Raw genomic sequence first — 25,368 nt, 5'->3', positions numbered from 1 at the left:
TTGAAGCGCTCAAACTTAGTGTCATTCCTACTGAAATTAATTTCTTTATAGGATAGATTAGCCCCAGCGAAGAAGTCTGGGTTGCGAAGCGCACCGGGTTCAGCTAGTACCATATAAAATCAACTAAAAAACATTTAACCCTGCTACTACGTTAGAAAAAAATCGCATACGCTAGTATTTAAAGGATTTTAAGGATTTTACCTACAACAATTAACCGATTTAGCTAAAAATTGAATTATAGCATTTTCCACGAGTAAAGCATCTATCTTCTTACTAAAAATGTTCAATATAGTTCCACATATTGATATAGCATCTCTGCAAAATAGTTTTAATGTAGGTCCATATAACGGTACCGCCGCTTTGAGGTTATAAATTAAAACAATTTTGATTTTTCAAAATAGTCTGGCTTAATCCCATTGTTGTTGTTTTAATATTTTAAAACAACTATTTTATTAGTGGAAAAGATTTGGCATTGCTCGCCAAGGGATAAGGCAGGGAATACTATAGTTTCGATCCACGCCACTGGATCTCATCAGTTCTCTTGTTTCTTGTTTGTGGATATTCTCCACCGAAGTTATTTTTCAATAACTTCTTCAACAAGAAACTTTTTATACCCAAACATCAATCGTCAGCTCGAAGTATAAGGTTAAGCAAAGAAAAAAGCTCAATGAGAAGTTTTTCCTTGGCATTATTTGGAACATTTTTGGGGAAGGTTACTTGGTTCGACTCCCAATGGTTTACCTGCTACTGACCAGAGTTCCAGAAATTATCTAGTGATTCATATATTTTATCGATTTTCACCCGCTAGATGCAGTATTTTCCAGTTCATCTGTGCGACACTTATGTTCTACTACATTAGGTCTATAATATTGCTGAAGACCACAAAGCAAACTTCTTATTAGTTTTTGAGATAAAGCCTCGAACAATGGAAAAAAGAGTCGGTGAGGTTTAGATGAGGCTGTAAAATCCAAACCCGACCTAACAATCCAAAACCAAACTAGGGTTTTTGTAGTCTTAATATGTACTTTCAGAAAATGCACATTATAAGTTGTGTTGTTTTCAGTGTTGCACAGTGTAATGGAACTAGAACATCTGTAGTGTGATTCTCTAACTCATTTTTTGAGTTACCGACAAAAATCGGTAAAATTAAAATGCTTATAATTTCGGTAATTAACGATTTTTCTCGGTAATTTAACAACGAATAAAAAGTAGTCGTAAAGTTATACCGATTGCAAGAGTGCTGTCAACTTTAATTTGAACTATTCATTCATAATTTTGCGTTAGAGTTAGAGAATCGCACTACTGAGCATTAAATTAATACAAAATGTGGGATTAATGGTAAAATATTATAGTTATTGCAAAAGCAGCTAAGCTATCCAATTTTCATATATTGAAGTTTTTATTTTAATCACAAATACCTCTGCTTCTATTTGGTGTATTAAAGATATGTAAAATGCTAATCAAGAAGACCAGCAAAGCTTTCAGTCAGTACCAAGTAGATTGTCGACAGTAGTCAAATATAAAAATAATTGTTAATTATTTTGGTTCAGTTTGCCTTAAGTCATTTGATCAGACAGGTGAAAGCGTCATTACCTCCCTAAAATAAATGTTTACCAGAGAAAAGCATATGTACAAGGGTAGTGGTTTAGGGTATCACATAGCCGGGACCGTCCTGACTATAGCCTTTACTCACTTCTTTTAATTGTGGACTTAATAATCTATATATATAAAAGAGTAAAGTGATGATGTGATCTACAACGCCCAGACGAAACGGCTGAAGCTAGAATCCCCAAATTTTGTGTGAGGATTAGTCTTGTGGCAAAGGTGCTCGATAAGGCTGGGTTTTTGGAAATTCGTCCTAGAAGGGTACGAAAAGTACTAAAATGTACTAAAAATGGTACCATTTGTGTGGGGGCCGACTAAGAATCAACGCCCAGACGAAACGGCTGAAGCTAGAATTCCCAAATTTTAGGTGAGGATTAGTCTTGGGGCGAAGGTGCTCGATAAGGCTGGGTTTTTGGAAATTCGTCCTACAAGGGTGCGAAAAGCACTAAAATGTACTAAAAATGGTCAAATTTTGTGGGGGGCCGACTAGGAATCAACGCCCAGACGAAACGGCTGAAGCTAGAATTCCCAAATTTTGGGTGAGGATTAGTCTTGGGGCGAAGGTGCTCGATAAGGCTGGGTTTTTGGAAATTCGTCCTACAAGGGTGCGAAAAGCACTAAAATGTACTAAAAATGGACACATTTGTGTGGGAGGCCGACTAAGAATCAACGCCCAGGCGAAACGGCTGAAGCTAGAATTCCCAAATTTTGGGTGAGGATTAGTCTTGGGGCGAAGGTGCTCGATAAGGCTGGGTTTTTGGAAATTCGTCCTACAAGGGTGCGAAAAGCACTAAAATGTACTAAAAATGGTCAAATTTGTGTGGGGGACCGACTAGGAATCAACGCCCAGACGAAACGGCTGAAGCTAGAATTCCCAAATTTTGGGTGAGGATTAGTCTTGTGGCAAAGGTGTTCGATAAGGCTGGGTTTTTGGAAATTCGTCCTACAAGGGTTCGAAAAGCACTAAAATGCACTAAAAATGGTCAAATTTGTGTGGGGGCCGACTAAGAATCAACGCCCAGAAGAAACGGCTGAAGCTAGAATTCCCAAATTTTGGGTGAGGATTAGTCTTGGGGCGAAGGTGCTCGATAAGGCTGGGTTTTTGGAAATTTGTCCTACAAGGGTGCGAAAAGCACTAAAATGTACTAAAAATGGTCAAATTTGTGTGGGGGCCGACTAAGAATCAACGCCCAGAAGAAACGGATGAAGCTAGAATTCCCAAATTTTGGGTGAGGATTAGTCTTGGGGCGAAAATGCTCGATAAGGCTGGGTTTTTGGAAATTCGTCCTGCAAGGGTGCGAAAAGCACTAAAATGTACTAAAAATTTTCAAATTTGTGTGGCTGACCGCCTAATAATCAACGCCCAGACGAAACGGCTGAAGCTGAAAACCTGAAATTTTGTGTGAGGGTTAGTTTTGGGGCGAAGGTGCTCGATAAGGCTGGGTTTTTGGAAATTTGTCCTGCAAGTGTGCGAAAAGCACTAAAATGTACTAAAAATTGTCAAATTTGTGTGGCTGACCGCCTAATAATCAACGCTCAGACGAAACGGCTGAAGCTAGAAACCTGACATTTTATGTGAGTGTTAGTCTTGGGGCGAAGGTGCTCGATAAGGCTGGGTTTTTGGAAATTTGTCCTACAAGGGTGCGAAAAGCACTAAAATGTACTAAAAATGGTAACATTTGTGTGGCTGACTGATTAATAATCAACGCTCAGACGAAACAGCTGAAGCTAGAATCTTGAAAATTTGGGTGAGGGTTAGACTTGTGGCGAAGGTGCCCGATAAGGCAGGGTTTTTAGAAATTTGTCCTAGAAGGGTGCGAAAAGAACTAAAATGTACTAACAATGGTGCTTTTTGTATGGCTGACTGATTAATAATCAACGCTGAGACGAAACGGCTGAAGCTAGAATCTTGAAATTTTGTGTGAGGGTTAATCTTGGGGCGAAGGTGCTCGATAAGGCTGGGTTTTTGGAAATTCGTCCTAGAAGGACTAAAATTTGTATTATTTGTGTGGCTGACCGCCTTATAATCAATGCCTAGACGAAACGGATGAAGCTAGAAGCTTAAAATTTTGAGTGTAGGTTGGTGTTGGTAAGTAGGCGTGAGATAAGGCTCGGTTTTTGGAAATTCGAACTGGAAGGGTACGAAAAGTAATAAATGGTACTAAATATGGTACACTTTGTATTAGACAAACGGTCACTGGTGGAGAGTTAGAAAGATGTACCAAAGGGTTTTTGGAATTTCGACCTAGAAGTGTACGAAAAGTACAAAAAGTTATAAAAATTAGTACCAGTTGTATATTTTGAACGGCTATAGCTAGAATCTTGAAATTTGGTATGGAAATAAAGGATGGGAGGTGGTGTTTATGAAAGGAAATTCGTTCTCATGTGTACGAAAAGTACTAAAGTGTACTAAATTTAGTACAATTTGGATTTGAGTGAACGGATAAAGCTGGAAACTTGAATTTTAAAATTAAGACTACTATTGAAGAGTAGGATTGAGATATGAGGGTTATTTTTGGAAATTCGTACTTATGTGTACGAAAAGTACTAAATTTGGTACAATTTGGATTCGGGTGAATGGATAGAGGTGGAATCCTGAAATTTTGAATTATTATTACTGTTAGAGTATAGGATTGATGTAGTTTTGCAAATTTGTACTTATTCGTACGAAAAGTACTAAATGGTACTAAATTTGGTACAATTTGGAATCAAGATTACTGTTGGACTGTAGGATTGAATTAATCTTGGAAATTCGTACCTATGGATACGGAAAATACTAAATTTGGTACAATGGTACTAAATTTGGTACAATTTAAATGTAGGAAACGGACAGAGCTGGAATCTTGAAATATTGAATTAAGATTTCTATTGGGCTGTAGGATTGAACAAGTTGTGGAAATTTGTACGAAAGTACTAATGGTACTCAATTTGGATTTGGGTGCACGGATAGAGCTGGAATCTTGAAATCTGGAATTAAGGTTAGTGATGGAGTGAAGGATTGAGGTAGTTTTGAAATGCATACTTATGGGTACGGAAGGTACTAAATGTACTAAATTTGGTACAATTTGAATTTTGGTGAACAGATAGAGCTGGAATCCTGAAATTTATAATTAAATTTACTTATGGGGTGTAAGATTGAGGTAGTTTTGGAAATTCGTACTTATGGGTACGGAAAGTACTAAATGGTACTAACTTTGGTATACTTTAGATTTGGGTGAACGAATAGAGCTGGAATCCTGAAATTTGGAATTAAGATTACTATAGGATTGAGTTAGCCTTGGAAATTCGTACTTATGTGTACGGAAAGTACTAAATTTGGTACAATTGAAATTTACGTGGACCGATAGAGCTGGAATCCTGAAATTTGGAATTATGATTGCTTATGGAGTGTAGGTTTGAGGTAGTTTCGGATGTTCGTACTTATGGGTACGGAAAGTACTAAATGGTACTAAGTTTTGTACATTTTGGATTTGGGTAAACAGATAGAGCTGGAATCCTGAAATTTATAATTAAGATTACTTATGGAGTGTACGATTGAGGTAGTTTTGGAAATTCGTACTTATGGGTATGGAATGTGCTAAATGACACTTAATTTAGTACAATCTATATTTGGGTGAACGGATAGAGCAGGAATCCTGGAATTTCGAGTTAAGGTTATTGTTGGAGTGTAGGGTTAAGGAAGTTTTGGAAATTCGTACTTATGTGCACGGAATGTACTAAGTGGTACTAAATTGGTACAATTTATATTTGGGTGAACGGAGAGAGCTGGAATCCTGAATTTCAGATTACTGTTGGAGTATAGGACTGAGATAGTTTTGGAAGTTCGTACTTATGGTTACGAAAAGTACTAAATGGTACTTAATTTGGTACAATTTAGTTTTAGGTGGACGGATGGGGTGGTATCCTGAAATTTGGAAAGTATTAATGGTATTATGAATAGAGATGGAATTCGGAAATTTGGTATTATAGACCCTCTTGATGTGTAGGGTTAAGATATGGATGTGGTTGTGGATATACTTACAAAATTACAAAATGGCACAGAATTTGGTTCAAACTGTTATTGTGTAAATTAGTAGAGTTGAAATTGTGAAATTCATTATTATGTGTACGTACTTATGTATACGAAAAATACTAAATTGCTGTTGGGATTATGTTTTGGATAAAAGGCAGTAGTTTTTTAACTTATACATATTATAGGAACTGAATTTGGTACCAGTTTGGCGTTTAAGGGATAAAGTGAAATTTCGAATTGTTGTTGAGGGATGGTGTTGGTGTTTATATATGATTTTTTTTTAAATGCATACAAATTCTGAAATTGGACTTAGGGCTGGCTGACTTATTGAGAAATACACAATGGTATTAAATTTGACGTTGGTGTAGCAATGAAGCTGGAATAATATAATTAGTGTGTGAAAAGTACAAAATTGCAATCAATTTGGTATTGAGCTAAGGAATAGGTATATTATCTATTTGACAGGTTCATTTTTAGATGTGGTCGTACAATAAATGTACTAGGAGTATTAAGTAATACTAAATATTGAAGCACTGGTATTGGGTGAATCGATAATTGAAATTTGTTGTGAGGATCACTGTTGAGATTGGATCAGAATGTTTATTAAAATCCACCTTTAAATGTATGAAAGGTTTCCACATGTAATACTATTGACATTGGGTGAACAAGTAGAGCTAAAACTGTAACAAGCTAATGAGCTAAGGTTCTGGATTCTAAAAATTGTACTGAATAATGTTCTATTGTTTCTATGTTAACACGAATTCGGTTTCTAAATAATGTAATAATTGTTACTGATGGGTATCTTGCAACCGTCGAAAATTTGATGTTGCCTGACCGGGGAATCGATCGGTTTTCTACATTTTGATATCACAAATTCCAAAATTCGGACTGAAATTTAAAATGTAGGTCGCTGTTGAAGTGTAGAGGACTTTTTTTGAGATTCGAACAAAACATGCACGAACGGTACTTGAAAGAAATTAAATATCAATTTAAATAGCTATAAGTACATAAAAATGTTCAGTGTTCACCATATTAAATGCTTATTTGAATATTATTTCTTTTCCGCATACGAAGTAGCGGGCATTTTGCTAGTAATAATATAAATGGACGTATGTTTCTTCCAGTGTAGTTGAATGTCTTTTTTTTTATCGAAACAAAATTTCTCGAAATAAATGGGTCGGGGTTTAATTGCAAATGTTTACCAATTGTTTTTTTTGCTAAATCATCATAATGAGAAATTATAAAATTATACAACAGTCTGAGTTTTTCGAGTTTTTTTTCACGAAGAAGATAAAATAACAACTTATTACCTACATTGCAATTTGTTTTTGCCAGACAAAAACTAGAATTCTTGTTTTCTTCTTTTGTTCCGCGGTTCCGGTTTTCTACTCTAAGAAAAACTTTATCAAAGATGTGCGTAAACGGCTGATAAAAAAATGCGCTTCTAAACTGAAGCTGAATTAAAATACAAATAAAAAAAATAGACGAACCATATTGGATAGAGGTCTTGTCGCTAAATCTCAGTGGCGCTGAGATTGAAAGAAGGTTAATATCAGTATCCCATCTATGTGTCTGAGTCTGAAAAAAGATTTGCATCATGTACGGCAAATGTTATCAATTCCGATATTTTTTGACCCTCCGTTCATCTAAAAGGAGGACAATGTCCCACACCATAGGAAAATCCTAAAGAATCCTAACCCATAAAATTAATTGAAACTTTTAGTAGTTGCAGTTATAGACAAAGTTTATTGAAAATTAATTAGATTTCATTATTTCTTGGCAACGGCCTTTTGGAGTTTTTCCCATCCTAATTCTTATCGCATTACACACTAAGAAAAAATTAACATGGAGTGCAGTTTTTTGGGATCAGTAACCACAACTAGAAGTAGACAAGAAAGAAAGAAAAAAGAGGAAAGGGAATCACTTTTTTGTATTTTAAATATTTATTTACAATTAACGATCACATTTATGATGTGAAAAACTTAACAATAACTTATTGAACTAAACTAACAAATGCAAATATTCAATAACTACCCGATGGATTTGAATACGCCAGAGGTGTATAGAAATTCAGTGGTGGAAAGGTATAGGTTTTATCTACACTACCAAATAGTTTATTAAACTTTCCCTCGGAGAGTAGTTTTAGAAACGATCTTGTTTCATTGTCTTGCGTTAGGGCGGCGGAGCTGTGAGGAACTGGGATGAACTGTTTTGGGGCCTCAAGTTGGGCCACATGTTGACTAACAATATCGGCTATAATTTGATCCAATTGTGTATTTGAGTAATAACCAGGTGCTGGAGAGTAGGTACGATATTGTGGAGGATCGGCTACAACTTGCACCTCATCTTCTAGAGAACGTGACAATGCTACAGCAGGTTTGGAATATGGGTTTGCAAAGTAATGAGGTGCTGCCGCCTCATATTGTATCTGCTGTGGCTGGCCAAACGAATTGAAATTTGTCAAGCCAAAAGGTGATGGGTGCTGATAATCTGAACTAGGTTCATATTCTTGTACGGAATAACTATTAGCCGGTGGAGTTGGAGAACGGAAATGGGAGTAATGAGCACAGCTATAGGGTCCAACATTACGTTTCCTTACCGAAGAATTCCGATCGCTGTGTATTTTGTTATCATCGTCGTCATCATCATCAGTTGAATTGTTGTCGATGCTACCATCACCACTACCGTCATCGCTATCACCACCATCATGATGATCGTCTGTAGACTCTTCTGAACTCTTGGAACTATCACCCTCCATAGTTTTTAATAAACTGTTTCCAGCCATTTGCTGATTCTGCTGCATGTCTTCAAACTGACGATGACAGTTGGCAAATTGACATTGGCCTCGTTTGAAGTTTGGATCTAAAGTTTCCGGCATAAATTGTATAATTTCCGGCAATGTTAAATCCAACTGATCTCTATCACTTTCCAGCAGATCATATTCACCCTTAATGTCACGTTTATTACGCAAATTATGTTCCAGCATCATATCGCGCAACTTGACCAGGGGACCTTTTCCATTCCAACCAGTGGGTAAAGCAGGAAACGCTTTGCTTAATGGCGCAAAACTTTCCCCTAAGCTGGTCAATAGATTTAGTGGTGCTTTTGTTGTTGTAGTTGTTGCTGTACGTACTACATCATTATCGCTGCCATATGAAGATAAACGTTTCTTGTAATGTTTTACAACGGGTCTCTTTTCTTCATATGATTTTCTGCTGTTGTGAAGACCAAAGAGTTTCGACAAATCTCTTCTTCGACGAGTTTTCGTTTGTGTTATATCATCGTTGGATGTCGTACTTTCTTCATTCTTTGCAACGGGCGTAATAATAGCTGCCCATGTCAGAAATGGATTTCCCCTAAAACTTTTCTTCTTCAAGCTATTCGGATGTTTAAAAGTCTGTAAACTACGTTTAAAGATGTCAGCGTTGGCTAGCGTCGACGATACATACCTACAACGAGCACAGTTGCACTTTTCACCACAGCTGCATGAGGGCGAACGCTCTGGAGATGTGGGCACACAATCTGCGAAAGAAAGAGGGAAGAAACAGATAATGTTGATGAGATTTATGAATTTCTAGGAAGTTGGGGTGTTTAAAAGTACATAGTTTTTCAAGCGAACAAGTTAAAGATAACATTGTGATTACTCAATAGTTGATCGTCTTAGACTCCAGCTATATTTTGAGGTTTTGGCAATCTGATCTATAGACAAACATCGTTAAATAATGAAAACATAGCGCTCACTCCAAAGTGCTTACAAAAACTGAAATTTAAGACCAAGGTAGTCCACGCTAAATGTCCGGATTCAAGTCCCAAGCCAGGCAATATCAAATTATCAGTTTTGTCAAAAGTACCCGTCAGTGGAATGTGGCGACATTTTCCTGAGTATTCCACCCATGTAAAACTTCTCTATAAATAATGTAGTAAGACACACCGTTCGGACTTGGAAATAAACAGTAGGTCCCATATCATTGAGCTAATATGAAACGAGGTGTATTCATTTATATGAGAGAAGTCTTATCCTTTCTGGAATATTTGTGGAACAATTGCTATTATATATTTTGTTGATTTTAGTAGACACGTCCATGCTTCTTGATATAATGATCCAAAAGTTCCAAAAAGCTCTACGGTGAGCACGAAGATATTATTAAACTATAGCCGATAGTCTTACATGCCAGTCATTGTAGAACAGGCCTGCTCAGACACATACAAACACATTTTGTAATTGTGTTGGTTTTGAAATACACAAATTTCAATTTTCCTTTGTCTCTCTGTATACTGTGAGAAATATCGTAACAGTTTTTTTTATTTTATATTTCAAAATATAGAGTAGAATAATTATTTTATTTTGACCAAATGTGACTGTTGATGTTATAATTTGTTGCAAATCAAGTTCGTGACAAACCAAAGTGCGTTGACAAACCAAACACTCTAATTTGCCGTAAAAATTTTAGGCAAATAAAAATTCGTATTCAGTATCTTCATTCATTTTTTCAGTGTACGCATATAAATTCATAGACAAATTCGAAAACAGAACCTTCCTCATTGAATGTTCAATAGAGACTGATTTTTAATTTTGAAAATATTCAAAACAAAAACAAAAGCTCTCTTTTTAAATTGTGTGTGTGAGAAAATTGACACACACCGACAGCTCAGGTGCGCACCTTGAGCAGGCCTGTTGTAGAACAATATAAGGTAACAGCAATACCCAGCTGACTGAACTTGGCTGTAACGTTAGTGTCAAATTCCATATTCCATTTAAAATATTTTATTCTATTTTCGATGTACATTAGGGATATATATTGTTTGAAAAAAAAAAATATATCATTCCGAAAAAAAAAATAATTTCCCATAAAGACTTTTTCATATCAATGAAATGTAACCTCCTCCAAGTCCGAACGACGCACGGTGATCGAAAGCACTGGTCTAGCGGCGCGAAATTCATAACTTGCAAACGAATTGAGATACGTTTTTTTTTTGCACAAACTCAGCATGTACCTGTGGGTAATAATGGGCCAAATATGAACAATATCGGCTAATGTTTTGGTATAGCCCCCATATAACGGTACCTTCCGATTTTCGGTATTTTGAGGATTTAAGCCACAATTTCGTAGCAAATTAGCTGCAATTTGGAACTTAGGGTTCCTAGTGGTCACAAAATATTTCCACCAAAAATTATGAACATAGATCTACGTTTTGATATAGCCTCCATGTAATCGTACTTCCCAATTTAAGGTATTTCGAATATCATGACCACATTTTTAATCCAACTTGGCTGTAATTTTGCATTCCGTGTTCTCACTGCATATAAAATGTGTATCCATATTTTGATTTAGCTCCCATACAAATGCACAGCTAAATTTTTATGAATTTCATGCAAAATCCCTTATTTTAAAAGTGCAGTCATCAAAAGATTTGGAAATATTTGCAGCCCGAATGTGGTTATTCAGTATCCAGAGAGTCCAGTTTTATTCCCCAAAAATAATCGAAGCTAATTTCGGCCAAGTTTACAAGATGCACCGTATGGAACAAGCGCATACAACCCATAAAAACACTAAAAAATTTAATTCTTTGAAAATTTATTGCTATATAACTAAGTACCTCCAGACCCCAAACTAATTTTTATAATTTAATTCACACCCTCTGCTATTAATTAAAAATATATCTTGCCCATTTTCATTACGAATTTATTTAACATTTTAATTGGTCTACACTTTACACATCCTAATATATCTACCAGATATAGATCAGGTTCAAATATGGACTATATTTGTCAACTCCACCCGGTACCTCCCACACAAAATCTCGGATAAGTTCACTTTAAGACCTGATATCGAATCACTTTGATTTTTGTTGAAGCAACTTGCATTCGCTGCCTCAATTACGATGGTAAGAGTTTTTTTAGGGGCAAGTCCATACTTCTTGAGCAAACAGCCCGAATAGTGTAAAAACCCCCTATGGCACCATATGTTGTGGCTGGAGATCCACTTCCATAACGGTCAATGTCGATCCATTCCTTTTAGTATATCCTCCGCAAAACTTTTGATCTTTAATCCTAATCAACATTTTTGTCGGTTCACCTGACCAAAATTTTGAAAGTTCATGTTAGCAAAAATTTCTTATTTAGCAATGATGTAAACCTTATTTTATACTTATATTACTCATGAAATAATCTTCATTACCATTTTTAATTAAAATGACGTAAGACTTCTTGGCCAATTTCCCCTTGTTTTCAGAACTTTTTTGACAATATATCATACTTAATATATGTTCAAACAATAGATATATTAATAATCGCATATGCTTTCGCGTGTATCATTTATCAAATAACTTACAACTACATTGAACGTTATGCAATTCAGTGATATCACTTCGGTAAAACCAAGAGAAAGAGTATACAATCGGAAAACCTTAGAAATATCTTAATCTTTCCTTTGTTTCCTACTTCACAAAAGTTCAAAATCATGGCTTCAATTTTCCACTCCAATTTTATTGATTAATTTATGGAAAGAAAATGGGATTAGTAGAGAATTGATTTATGCACAGGGCATGTTCGGATATCATGGCGTTATCCACTAGTAATTTTTATATTTGCAGATACTTTTAGGAGTTATATAAATAAAGGAAAATTCCGAGACACGTGTCTTTTTTTGTCTTTTATCACGCTGCGGTGTCATAATATGGTCAGTTTTTTAATTTCGGAAATTCAGGTGTCCAATCGTTGTTACTGTTACTGTCATTGAAGATATTTCCTTAAGATATGTAGGTGTCCAATCGTAGATCTTATCACAAAGAATTTCTGAAGGCCGATAGTGGTTTTCTTGATAGAGAACTAATGCTGAGCAGCAGTGAGTCTATCCATGAAGAATTCCAGCACCCAATCGTGGGTATGTAGTCACAAATTCTGTCGCCCAATCGTGCAGAAATTCTTGTTTCATATCGTGGATTTTCTCATAAATTGATCAGGAAACAAGAAAACTCTTGTCTTGTCAATCCTGAATATTTTTAAAATGAAATTCTGGCGCCCAGAATTTTAGCAAAAATCCATGAACAAAATTTTTCCCAATATAAATTTTTTGTACTCGCAGCCTTTAGTCAAAATGTGCCTCATCGAAATAATGGTTTTAGGGCCAAAGGAAATTTGGAGTCGACTTAGCTATTTTCGTCCGTCTGGGTGACTGCCTGGAGAACATGATAATTCTCGAACAGATCAACCGATTCGATCCGCTCTTTCGATAACCTACCACTGAGTATTTGAAAAATTTTCAGAGAAGTACATAATTAGTAAATATACCTGTGTAAGCTTAAGACCTCAGAAGTCATGACTTCACTTCCTTTATGCTAATAATTTAGTTATAAGTAAAATATGAACTAAATAAATTAATAAATAAAAATACTTCACTGGAAACGGTTTGCTTTTTTGCAACAATTGTTCTCGGGGCCCATATTACTACAATACAAGTTTTTTCAGGGACATGCCCATACTTGCAGAGAAAGTGGCCCGAAATCTGTAAGGAACACATACGGCCATCATGTGTAGTGACTTTTGAACCGGATACTGCGTTGGTCCAAACATTGTTTATAGCAATATTTCTGCGAGCCTTATATAAAGTTCGTAGATGGTGATTTTCGGTCTACTCCTTCTGGTAGTATAAAATATGTCGTCGCTTGTTCTGAAAAGCTCTACTATAAAGATGTTTGGAAGAACAGATCATCTGGAGAAGTTTTCAAGCTTTGCAACCACTATAGATGATTTATTGCTTATGATTGGACTACGTTCTAGCGAACCAATGTTATTGAAACCGTTAGTATATAGCAGTGACCGCAAATATTATGCTTTTATGCTGGAAGTCAGAGTTTTGGCAGAAAGAACAATGCTTACCTTGACCAATACATCATTCGCCAGGTAGTAACAACTCCATTAAACTGTAAAATCGCATAGCTCGATTCGCAATGACTTCAAAAAAACTATAAAACAAAGATTCATATCTAAAAGATAAGCCCCACAGCCTCACTGATACACTGATGCGTTGTGTTTTATTATTCGTGTATTAGGCAAGAAGCGATAAGTGGAGCATTTTCGCTATATAAGGTCTGGATCCGCACAGGACTTGTTGCATGTATAAAATTACACTCTTCTAATTAATTTTGTGCCTTCGTTGGTATAGTTTTGATATTCTAAACATTGCTCTTGAATAACATTTATGTATAGCTTTTATAAAAAAATTATCTCCAAGTGACAATTTAGTTATGGGGTATATACTTGACTTTACATTGGAAAAATAAGCTTCCAAATATTTTTCTCAATCGAAAAAATCGCCTAATACATAGCTTTGGTTTAAAGGATTTTTGTTGTGTAGCCACTATTCGATCTGTCCATAGACTGATACTTGTCGAGATTTTGACGAATCTGAATCTGTTTCCGATCAGTTTTTTTATTTCGCTTATCGTTATAAAGTCCTTTGCCGAAGAAGGAAAGAGGAATAATTCTAGAAATGTGCATCCATTGAAAGTACATACTTCCCAAAATTAAGATGAAATTCAATGTAATTTCGAATTATTTTAAATAATATGCAATAAATAAAATATAAACATTGATCTCAATCTCGTTAATCTTTTTTAACATTAGAAAGATCGAACAAAACATAAAAATACGACAGAAAAATCCTTTTTTGTACAATAGACATTTAGGAAGAGACGAGTTTCAAATAATCTTAAAAAATGGTTGATATACATAGTTTTTTGTTGCAAATTTCAAACATAATAAAAATTTTTATGAAAATAGTTCATTACAAAAACGTGTTAGAGACTTATTCCTCTTATCAAAAATTTCAAAAACAAAAGATCGCAAGAATGTTGTTTCTATATGTTGTTTATAATCCAAAATATTGGACGTTTGTAGCATATAAACATTCAATAAATACACAGAAAAAAAGCTTGTTCTGAACTCAGTAACAGGATACATACAAGCTTATATTCAAGAAAACATCAAATGTCACAAGTATATTTTTTTATAAAGCCTACTTGATTCTTAGGTTATTATTCGACAACGCACGTGCTAAGCGTTGACCCAACACAGCGCCATTTGCAAACTTAATTCTAAAGCTCTTAGGCGTAGTCTCTACGTAAAAATTCCGGTTAGCTTAATTGATATATCAGAAACTCGTTGAACCCATTGGTTCTCGCACAAACACATGGATGGAAATTCAGGTTAGATTAGGAAACTCATTTGAAGAAGTTAAGAGCACGGACTGGACGAAGGTCCGCTCACAAACACACGACTTCGAGAAAACACCATCTGTCACAAGTTCTTTTGGATAAAGCTCAATTGATTTTTAGGTTACTACTCGAAAACACACATGCCAAGCGCTGTCCTAACACAGCGCCATTTTGTAACTTAATTTTAAACTTCGGAGGCGTAGTCTCCACATTGAAATGTATGTCTTCCGAAGACGAACTCGAGTTTGTTTATTTGTGTTTGCAGTTTCCGAATAATTGAGTTTGACGTCAACCATGTTTTGCTGTCATACAATAATGTATTATTATTATTATTATTATTATTATTATTATTATTATTATTATTATTAGTATTATTATTATTATTATTATTATTATTATTATTATTATTATTATTATTATTATTATTATTATTACTATTATTATTACTATTATTATTACTATTATTATTATTATTATCCTATCAGCGAAAAAAATAGATACTTTTGTGCCGTGCTGCCCAAAAAAAAAACAACAACAACAACAAAACCAAACACAATAATTACATATAAAATATATTGAGTTTGAACCAAGACTTTGCTGTCAAATCTGTAGGTGCCTTAATGTGGGACTATACCCATGGTAGAACAAATATAAGGCAAAGTAAATACTACCACAAAAACAACTCAACAACAACCATATAGAAATTTGTTTTTGCTTGTAATGTTACTGTCAAAGATGTATGTAAACATTATCATTGATATGAAGAAGTCTTTCTGGGAAATAGTTTTTTTTTCGGAATGATATATTTTTTCCTCAAAAAATAAGTATATATCCCTAATATACATCGAAATAGAAATAAATATATAAAATGTCGTAGTCAGCCAGTTAGGTCCGCTGTGTATTGCTGTTACCTTTTATTGTTCTACCATCGGCTAAACCAAATCACTGACATATACCAAACATATTTTGTAACCAAACTTCTTCATAAAGGACTCGAAATATTGAATTAGTTTTAGAGTTATCTTGCACAATAGAGCCATTTTAGTATGTGCCGGCAGGGTTTGGAGATTTTGGGCCATTATTGACTTACTCCAGAAAAAAATGTACAGTTGTAAATGAGACCGCTTGAACAACCTACTGAAAAAAGAATCAAACCGATGCGAGAGGAGATCTTAAACTTTACTTTTTCCCAGGGAAGTGTCCGAAGGTGTGGACCGATATAGTCCATATTTCAACCTGATGCATGATTGGATGAAATAATACGATGTGCAAAGTCTGCACCAACCAGAAACTCCCGGATTTGCCATTTTGGTTGGTGCCGGCAGGGTTTCTTTGAACTTTTAGGCCAATATCTCAGGAAGTATGGACTTGCGCAAGAAAAAAATTGTACCGTCGTAAAGGGAGCCGCAAGGACAACCTTCTGAAAAAAATTCAGAACGAACCAAGAGGAGCTCTTAAACTTCACTTTATCCGTATTTTGTGTGGGAGTTACCCGATGGAATGGACCCGAAATATATCTGGAAGGGATAATACGATGTGCGAAGTTTGGACCAAATCAATTGCTCCCTGCAAGACTTATCCTTCACACCATTTTACAGGAACATTTTGAACTTTTTGAACCCATCTTCGAACTTAAACTAAGTTTGGACAAAGTATTACCGTACCCCCAATTTGGGGTCGAATCGGTTGATCCAGTCAGACAGACGGACGGATATGACTAAATCTACTCCAAATAGTCTGAAACGAATTTCGTCCAAACATATTTGGGGTCTAAAATCTTTCGATGAGGCACATTTTTGGTCGTATCAAAGTGTATATACCCTTTGTAGCCTAAAGGCTGAGGGTATAACTATTAAAACACATTGTTTTCATTAAATTCAAAATTGATAGGTTCCTGTGGGTTCTGTAACAGAGCAAACATTATTCAAAATTATAAACATATCTCCACATCGTTATATGTATATCATATTTTTCTTTAGAAAGGTGGCAGTACACAAACTAAGCCAATAATACTTTGGAACCATACTTATCAATAGACAGCGGAATTTGCATAAATTTCAAAATTTCAGATATAATAAAATATTCTTACATGATTTTTTAACATATTTTGCAATATTTTATTGTATTAAGTGCAAATATGACAAAAAAAACACTTTAGTAACATCTAAAAATATCAGAATTTTTCTGTATGAATTTTAGAAAAATATGCAAATTCCGCTGTCTGCTTATCAATGTTTCCGTTCGGAAACGTGGGAATGCCTTCCTTAATATTTTTAAGATAACAACAATAATTTGCATTTCTCTTCACTCTCTTTTCTTTGATCGATTACTTATAGTAATAAAGGTAAAAGATTGGTAAATATATTATATGATGTTTATCGACACTTTCATGATAATCTCATGTACCCAGTGGGTACTACCCACAAACAATTTTCTTTTTGCATTTTCTTTTTACGAACAAAACTTCTTCATGGAACTTGTACCCATATGTTATGGTTGTTTATTTTAACGTGAGAATAGTATTTCCTAAAAAAACAATTTCTCTGGAAATGCAAAAAAGATAAGGTTGTTGATATTTTTTGCTTATTGTAGGCAATTTGCAGTAACACGAGAAACACGAAACCCGGAAAGTAGAAATTTTTCTTTGCTTTGCAAAATGACAATTTCTTCTTGTTGAATTTTGTATGAATGGCCAATTTTTTTTCTCTCTCTTTTGTTACTACAGTGTTTTGGGTTAAGAAAGCAAAAAACCATGACCTAGGTTTTTGGATGTTTTAAGCTAATAATTTCAAATACATTTTTGACAAGAAAAAAAAATTGAATATTCTATATACAGCAAGCGTCAAAAAAAAAAAAAACGTTGTACCTAACATAGAATTGCATTAATGCAATGTATAAATGTGATATATTTAAAATATTAATGTAATTTATTATTGCTAAAGTAAAATAAATATGAATACAAATATTGGTCCTTTTAATAGATTATATTAACAAATTTAATTGAATATTTACGAAAATAACCCAAAGTTTTAGGTACAAACATAATTTACACTTCCGCAAAACTTAGGAACGTTGTAATTTCTTATACCGATTTAGCACGCATTTCTTTTGTCTTTTCAACTTCTTTTAATAGACTTGGAGTGTCCAAACATCACCTGTGCATGCTGAAAAGCGGTGATTCTTCTTCAGTCAAAATTAAAATTTTGCTCCAAAAATATTTTGAAATTAATTTTTTACTCCTAAATTGACCGGTCCGAAACTTTTATTTTGATAAGTAGTAGGGTAAAAGCCCCTTTTAGCCGGCCAGTACCAATAGTCTGTCATTTAATTATAAGATTAAGAGTCAGATTAAAAATGATTTTTGCATAAAAATATCTTTAAGAATGAATTTATCTAATAGAATACATGGTTTGAGGTTAGTCCGTTATGTTTGGCCGACTATTGGTACATAATTTTTAATAGTGTTCCTAAAGTCGGCCACTTAAGACTTCCATTAATGGGCTACAAGGCCACTTACAAATTTTACAAAATCGATTTTTTGATTAATTTTAAAGTACGGATATAAAGGGTGTTTTTTTAAGCTTGATAGAACTTTAAATTGTTAAAAGTAACACAAAAAATTAAATTTTGATGAAACTTTTTTTATTTGTTTCAGTATACTCTGACAAATCATCATGAATAGACTCACGCTTGAACAACGCTACGAAATTATCCAAATTTACTTTGAAAATCAGTCGTCGACTCGCGCAACTTATATACGACTTCGTCATTTGTATGGCGTTCAGCGATGAGGCGCATTTTTGGCTTAACGGGTTTGTTAATAAGCAAAATTGCCGCATATGGAGTGAGACCAATCCACAAGAGACCCTACAGACTCCATTACATCCAGAAAAATGCACCGTATGGTGCGGTTTTCACGCTGGTGGCATCATCAGACCTTATTTCTTCAAAAATGAGGCCGGAGCTCGCGTTACGGTCAAAGGAGATCGTTACCGCCTCATGATCAATGATTTTTTGTTTGAAAATATGAATGACATTGATCCGGAGGAGATGTGGTTTAAAACAGGATGGCGCTACGTGCCATACGGTGAACGCAACCATCGACTTATTGAAATCAAAATTTGGCGATAAGTTGATTTCGAGAAGTGGACCTGTCAATTGGCCTCCAAGGTCGTGCGATTTGACACCTCCCGATTTTTTTCCTGTGGGGCTACGTGAAGTCACTGGTTTATGCTGATAAACCAGCAACAATTGATGCCTTAGAGGCCAGCATTGTTCGTGTTATTCGTGACATACGGCCAGCAGTGCTCGAAAAAGTGGCCAAAAATTGGACGTCCAGAATGCACTTCGTCAAGAACAGCCGAGGTGTCCATATGCCCGAAATCATTTTCAAATGTTAATGTCACGTATTGATCTTTCGAATAAAAAAAATTTTTGACTACAATTTAATTTTTTGTGTTATTTTTTACAATTTCAAGTTCTATCGCGCTTAAAAAAAACACCCTTTAATAGCAACTGCTTCATTTTCGAGTCGATCGGACTTTCGAGTGGAATCTTGCGAGTTTTGGCTCGCCACACATTTGCTGTCGAAATGATTATTTTTGTGGCATAAAACGAACTTTAACGGAATATTTTGCAATAAAACTAATCAAAACCACATACTAATGACTTTTTCCAATAAAATGAGTAAAAAAATAGGCCAAAATGGACTGTTTCTTAAAAATTAGAAATATATTTTCCAATACCAGAATGCGATTTTTATATTTTTACATCGTGGAATTTATTTCTGGCCACTATTACTTTTAACTTTTCACAATTTTCTATTATTTTATACAATTTTCATGTTTTAATTTCTTTTTACGAAAAACTTAACGCACAATAACTTGTTTGTATTTTTTGTGTTTACCATTGGTCTGTTTCAGAACTGCAATAATCTACTAATTTTTACTATTTTTTTCCTATAACATAATGGAAAAAATGCTATCGTAGTAAGCAATAGTAGCATTTTGCAGGTTCTGCTGGAACAGAGCACATATGTTTTCCCGTTCGATAACCGTATGTATCAATAACTATTTTAAATAATTATACCCTGCACCACTATGTGGCCAAAAATTTTGTAACGCATCGAAATAATGGTCGTAGACCCATACTTATATATCAAAATGAATGTCTCGACGAGCTGAGTCGATCTGGCTATGTGTGTCCGTCCGTCTGTCCATCTAAACCTTGTAATCACGCTACAGGTCGCAATTTTGGATGTTGATGGGGGTCCCGGAGGGGAAGAAGCCTATTTTGGTGATGGTCGGATAATATTTAGGGGTCGGAATGGGCAAAAAACTTATGTGGATAAGCTTCAGCTTCTGTATGGGGTATACCAAAAGTAAAACCTGACAATGAAAGTAGAAAATATCACCTTTCTAATGATGTTAAGCAGGTTCTCTTAGCTGATCAAACAACGAAGATATCACAATAGTCGCAAATAAAACCCAACTTTTCATTTTTGCGATTTTAATTATGATGACGATATCACACCTTTGGTTGGGGACTTTCCAAAAGCAAAGCCTGACTATGAAAGTAGAAGATCCCATCTTTACAATGATGCAAACTAGGTCGGCGTAGGTGACTAAATAACGGAGATATCGCAATAGTCGGTAATACATCCCATTTTCCACTATTTTTGTAATCGGATCGGATCGTCACGAAATTTTGGGGGTTAATAGGGGTCCTACAGAGGAAGAAGCCTATTGATTTTGGTGATGGTCAGATAATATTCAGGCGTCAGAATAGGCAAAAAACATACTTGGAGAAAAGTCAATGTTTTATTTCAAAGCTATTATCTCCGCTTCCATAAGGGGTATATCAAAAGCAAAACCTGATAATGAAAGTAGAAAATGTCACCTTTGCAACGATGTAACGTAGGTTGTCGTAGATATCGCAATAGCCGCTAATAGAACACAACTTTTCATTTTTGCGATTTTGGTTATAATGACGAATATCACAGCTTTGGTTGGGGACCTTCCAAAAGCAAAGTTTGACTATGAAGTAGAAAATCCCATCTTTACAATGATGTAAAGCAGGTTGGAGTAGGTAACGAAATAACGGAGATATCGCAATAGTCGGTAATACATCCCATTTTTGAATTTTTTTTGTTTTGCAATCACGCGCAATTTTGATTGGATCGTCACGAAATTTTGGGTGTTAATGGGGGTCGCACAGGGAAAAAGCTATTGATTTTGGTAATGGTCGAATATTATTCAGGGGTCGGAATTTGAAAAAAACGTATTTGGAGAAAAGACCAATCTTTTATTTCAAAGCAAATATCTTTCTTCTGTAAGAGGTATCTCGAAAGCGAAACCTGGCAAGGAAACTAGAAAATTTCACCTTTACAACGATGTGAAGTAGGTTGTCATAGGTGGTCACACAACAGATATATCGCAATAGTCGGTAATGCATGCCTTTTTCCATTTTTTTGTGCAATCACACTACAGGTCGGAATTTTGATCGGATAGGCACGACATTATGGGGGTTGATGGGGGGTCTCATAGAGAAGTAAGTCTATTGATGGTTAGCGTACACCCCACTTTTCCATGTTTTATTTGAGTTGTACTGACGATGCACTTAAATGCGTTTCAACAAAATCGTCCTGTATTAATGAAGACATTCAGAACAAAGACGCTAAGCTATCCCAAATTTTAATATTTTGAATTTTACCAGTCAAAAGCTTATGCACACGGGTAGTGGTGTAGGGTATCACATAGTCGGCCCCGACCAGACTATAGCCTTGGCTCACTTGTTTCAAAATTCATCGTAAAAATGTGTATATGTAACAAATGTACAAACAAATTATTTTATCCTAATAGCACCAAATTAGAAATTTTGATTGATAAATGGTCTGTTCCAGAACTGTCAAATTTTTACTATTTTTCGATAACATAAAGGACAAATTTTTATCGTACTAATATTTTTCAAATTCTTGCAGGTTCTGTAACAGACACAAAGTTGTTTTCCAGAACCTGCAAACTAGTACTTCTCGCACTATTTTGCCAGAAACGCGTTCCTGTACTAAACTCGCACTTCTCTTTATACAAAAATGGAGCAAAAATAAAATTTTCTGCTATACAAATTTGACCGAGTAGAAACTAGCAGCTTGTTCGCTGTCATCTGATTTCCTGAGTTTTTGCAATTTCTGTCATTTTTCCGTTCACGCACTGTTTGAACGAATATGTATAGGAAGGTATTTCTTGACATTTCGCTCATTTGCTAATTTTACCACGAAAAAGTACAGGGACACAATGAAAAAATAACATTGTAACAAAGTAATGTATTTATTTTTTTCTTTGTTTACAAATGTCGATATTACAATTTTTTTTGCATAAATTCGGCATCTACCTTGTTTATTGTGATACGTGAAAAGTGTTGTAACTTTTGGTACTTTTTTAGGCAAAAAACAGGGTTTTCGTTGTAATTCAACGACACATAACACATGGAGAAGGTTTGTCTTTCGTTAAGGTTGTGTGAGGTTGCCAAACTTCTCATTGAAGTTTTTTTCTTTGGTCATGAAAAAATGAAAAAAAAAAACTGATGAGATCCTGTGGCGAGGATCGAAACTAGTCTTCCCTGCCTTACCCCTTGGCGAACAATGCCAAACTTTCTCCACTAATAAATTAGTTGTTTTAAAATATATAAAAAAAATGGGATTAAGCCAGACAAAATTGCAACAGCTATCCCAATAAAAAGGGACGCCAATGCCCTATTTGAGAAACACTGGCAAAATTTGTCTGTACAAATGTTTTGAGCGTTAACTCTCAAAGGAGGCAATCGATTTGGTCCAAACTTTGCACATCGTATTACAGATATAGATCGAGTTCGAATATAGTTCGAATGTTTTTTCAGTGGGTTGTACTTGCGGCTCCCTTTACGACGTTACCATTTTTCGGGGGCAGGTCCATACTTCTTGAGATAATGACCTAAAACCTCCAAGAAACCCTGCAGGCATGAACCAAAAATGGCAAATCCGAAAGATAACTCTCACAGGGAATTTCTGATCTGACATCGTATTATTTTATACAGACTTGTATCAGGTGTGAATATGGACTATATTTCTACACTCCTTCGGGTACCTACCACACACAATTTCGGAAAAGTGCAGTTTAAGGCCTTCTCTCGTCCTTTGATCCGTCCTTTCTTTGATTTTTGTTGTAACAACTTGTATACGCTGCTTCCATTACTACGGTATAAGTTTTTTCAGGAGCAAATCCATACTTTCTGAGAAAATGACCCGAGAGGTGTAAAAGCCCCTATGGTAACAGGTGTAATGTCTAGAGCTCACGATAATTCTCGAACGGAACAGCCGATTCGGATCAAAATTTGGCATTCGTAATATTTTGTACAAAGTTAGTTTAAGTTCAAAGATGGGTAATATCGGTCCAACCCTTCGAATACCTCGCCAATAAATGTTCAAAACTTTTTTGCGAGACATCGAATATGGACTCTATCAGTCCACTCCTTCGGATAAAACCCACACACTTTTTTGAAAAAAAAAATTGCATTTTAAGAGCTTCTCTCTAATCGATACGATTCTTTTTGCAACATCTTGTATTCGATGCCTCCATTACGACGATAAAAGGTTTTTCAGGGTAAGTCCATAAAAAACCACCATTGTAGCATGTGTAGTCGCTGGAGCGCATGGTAACTCTCGAACGGATCAGCCGATTCGGTTCAAATTTTGACCTTCGTATTATTTTGTACAAACTTAGTTTAAATTCGAAAGGCCATATTAGCCCTCTCGTTTCGAATTTTGCAAATTATAAAAAATTTTAATATTTTTTTATTGGCATTTAAAACCCAGCGGATTTATTAAATACGTAAGCGAACTTAAGGAATTGAAAAAAAAAATAAATTAAATCTTATTTGCGGTTCTTTTGCTTCCTTATGATTTAGATCGGGGATTTATAATACCAGTTCGGCTGTAAATAATGGCGACGATCAATTTCATACATCTTCGTAATCAAATTACTGTCACTCTGCTAATTCATTGTGAACGTTTTGCCACCAACATCTGTTTACTATAAAAGTTTAGAAATTATACAACATGACATCCGGAACTCACCTCATACAGTAGTTTTTCGATTGTAAGTTGAGGAAGGAATGAACTCAAACATCAACGAGTTATTTCACTATCCCAGGCGAAATGGAGTACTAACTACAAAAACTTGAAAAACCCCTCACAATATCACAAGAGGAAAGTAGATAATTGCATTTAGCATTACGACTATAACCACTGTTTTCAATGCTGCCTCTAACATCAGTTATGTTTACACTTGACACTTTTATAATTTTTTCTTTCATACGAATGGTATTTAACGACTGCAAATTCATGCACTAATTCTTAGCGGATTATTAAATATTTTTTCATCATCGAATATTGAACATTTCTTTTCAAAATATTTCAATTTACAATTCACGCACATTCACACATTTCTACACTTACCCTGCTTATGGGCTGTTATACGATCCACTTTGGCGTATAAATTCCATCTTTCTTCTTCCGCGGGCACCGGTTTTTGGGGTTCTTGTACCGTGAAATCAAAACTGTAGGTCACCTTGGCTTTAGCGGGTGGTGGCACCTCCAATTTGTAGCCATGTTCATAACGTGGATTTTCTTGCGGTTCCGGTGGTGGTGGTACATTGACCAGATAATTCAAAGATTTTGGACAATCACAATTGTCTCCACCCGTATAGACCACTTCGATGGGAATGCATTGCAAGGTTGATATCTAAAGACGAGGTAAAATATTCACATTTTTGGCATTTCGTTTTTTTGGTATTTTTGTATTGCGGATGGTTGGCTTGATGGCTGGCTTACAACAACTTACCATGGCCAATATCAACGCCCCCGTAATAGAGTAGCTTGTCGCGTTCATTGTCGTTTCAATCGGAATTTGTTACGATATTCACTTTGATTTGTCAAGAATTTTGTGATAAAACTAATCCGATATCACTCTAAAATCTGCATTTATATAAACTCGGTGTGAAAAAATAAGAGTTTTTTTATGGTAGAGTTATTTTCTCGTTGTTGTTATTGTTGCTGTTGTTGTCTTTCGAAGTTACAAAATACGTGTCTTTGAACTTGAATTTTTTCATGTTCATGGCATGGCATGAAAGTCTCTTGAACTTGAGATGTTTTCAAAACAACTGATTCGCTGCTGCTGGTGAGAGAAAATTTAAACTTATTTTCGCTTCATTTTCTATGCAGATTATGAATGACTTTATATGCTATCAGTTTGGGGAATTAGAAAAAAATTGAATCAGAATGAATAGAATGGTGAAAAGATAAGCCAAAATCACTCAGTATCTTCTTAATGTAGCGTATGGAGTGAACTATACTTAGAACTATACTTAGAGTGACAACACTTCCCACGAATTGCCAAAGAAAACAAATGCCCATATCATTGAATGATCTCTATGTATATGTTCGATAGGAGATAAACTCTACAGAACAGTTTTCCATATTAAATCTGTTCCAATGTAGCTTT

At 35.2% G+C, this 25,368-nt stretch overlaps 1 protein-coding gene across 1 annotated transcript; it reads right to left on the bottom strand.

Moving 5' to 3' along the window:
• Nucleotides 1–7,640: 7,640 nt before the first annotated feature.
• Nucleotides 7,641–24,756, bottom strand: Cp7Fb (Chorion protein b at 7F). Its single transcript, XM_073975770.1, has 3 exons — nt 24,709–24,756; nt 24,324–24,609; nt 7,641–9,139 (listed from the first exon to the last, which is right to left on the bottom strand). Exons 1-3 carry the CDS (start codon nt 24,754–24,756, stop codon nt 7,641–7,643), a joined length of 1,833 nt encoding a protein of 610 aa, XP_073831871.1.
• Nucleotides 24,757–25,368: the final 612 nt, after the last annotated feature.

This window comes from Musca autumnalis, unplaced genomic scaffold (assembly GCF_047663935.1).
Source record: "Musca autumnalis isolate F117 unplaced genomic scaffold, ASM4766393v1 scaffold_3, whole genome shotgun sequence".
In the NCBI taxonomy this organism is placed as follows: Eukaryota; Metazoa; Arthropoda; class Insecta; order Diptera; family Muscidae; genus Musca; species Musca autumnalis.
The sequence above is the reverse complement of the archived record's forward strand: the minus strand, read 5'-3'. Positions and strand labels throughout refer to the sequence as shown.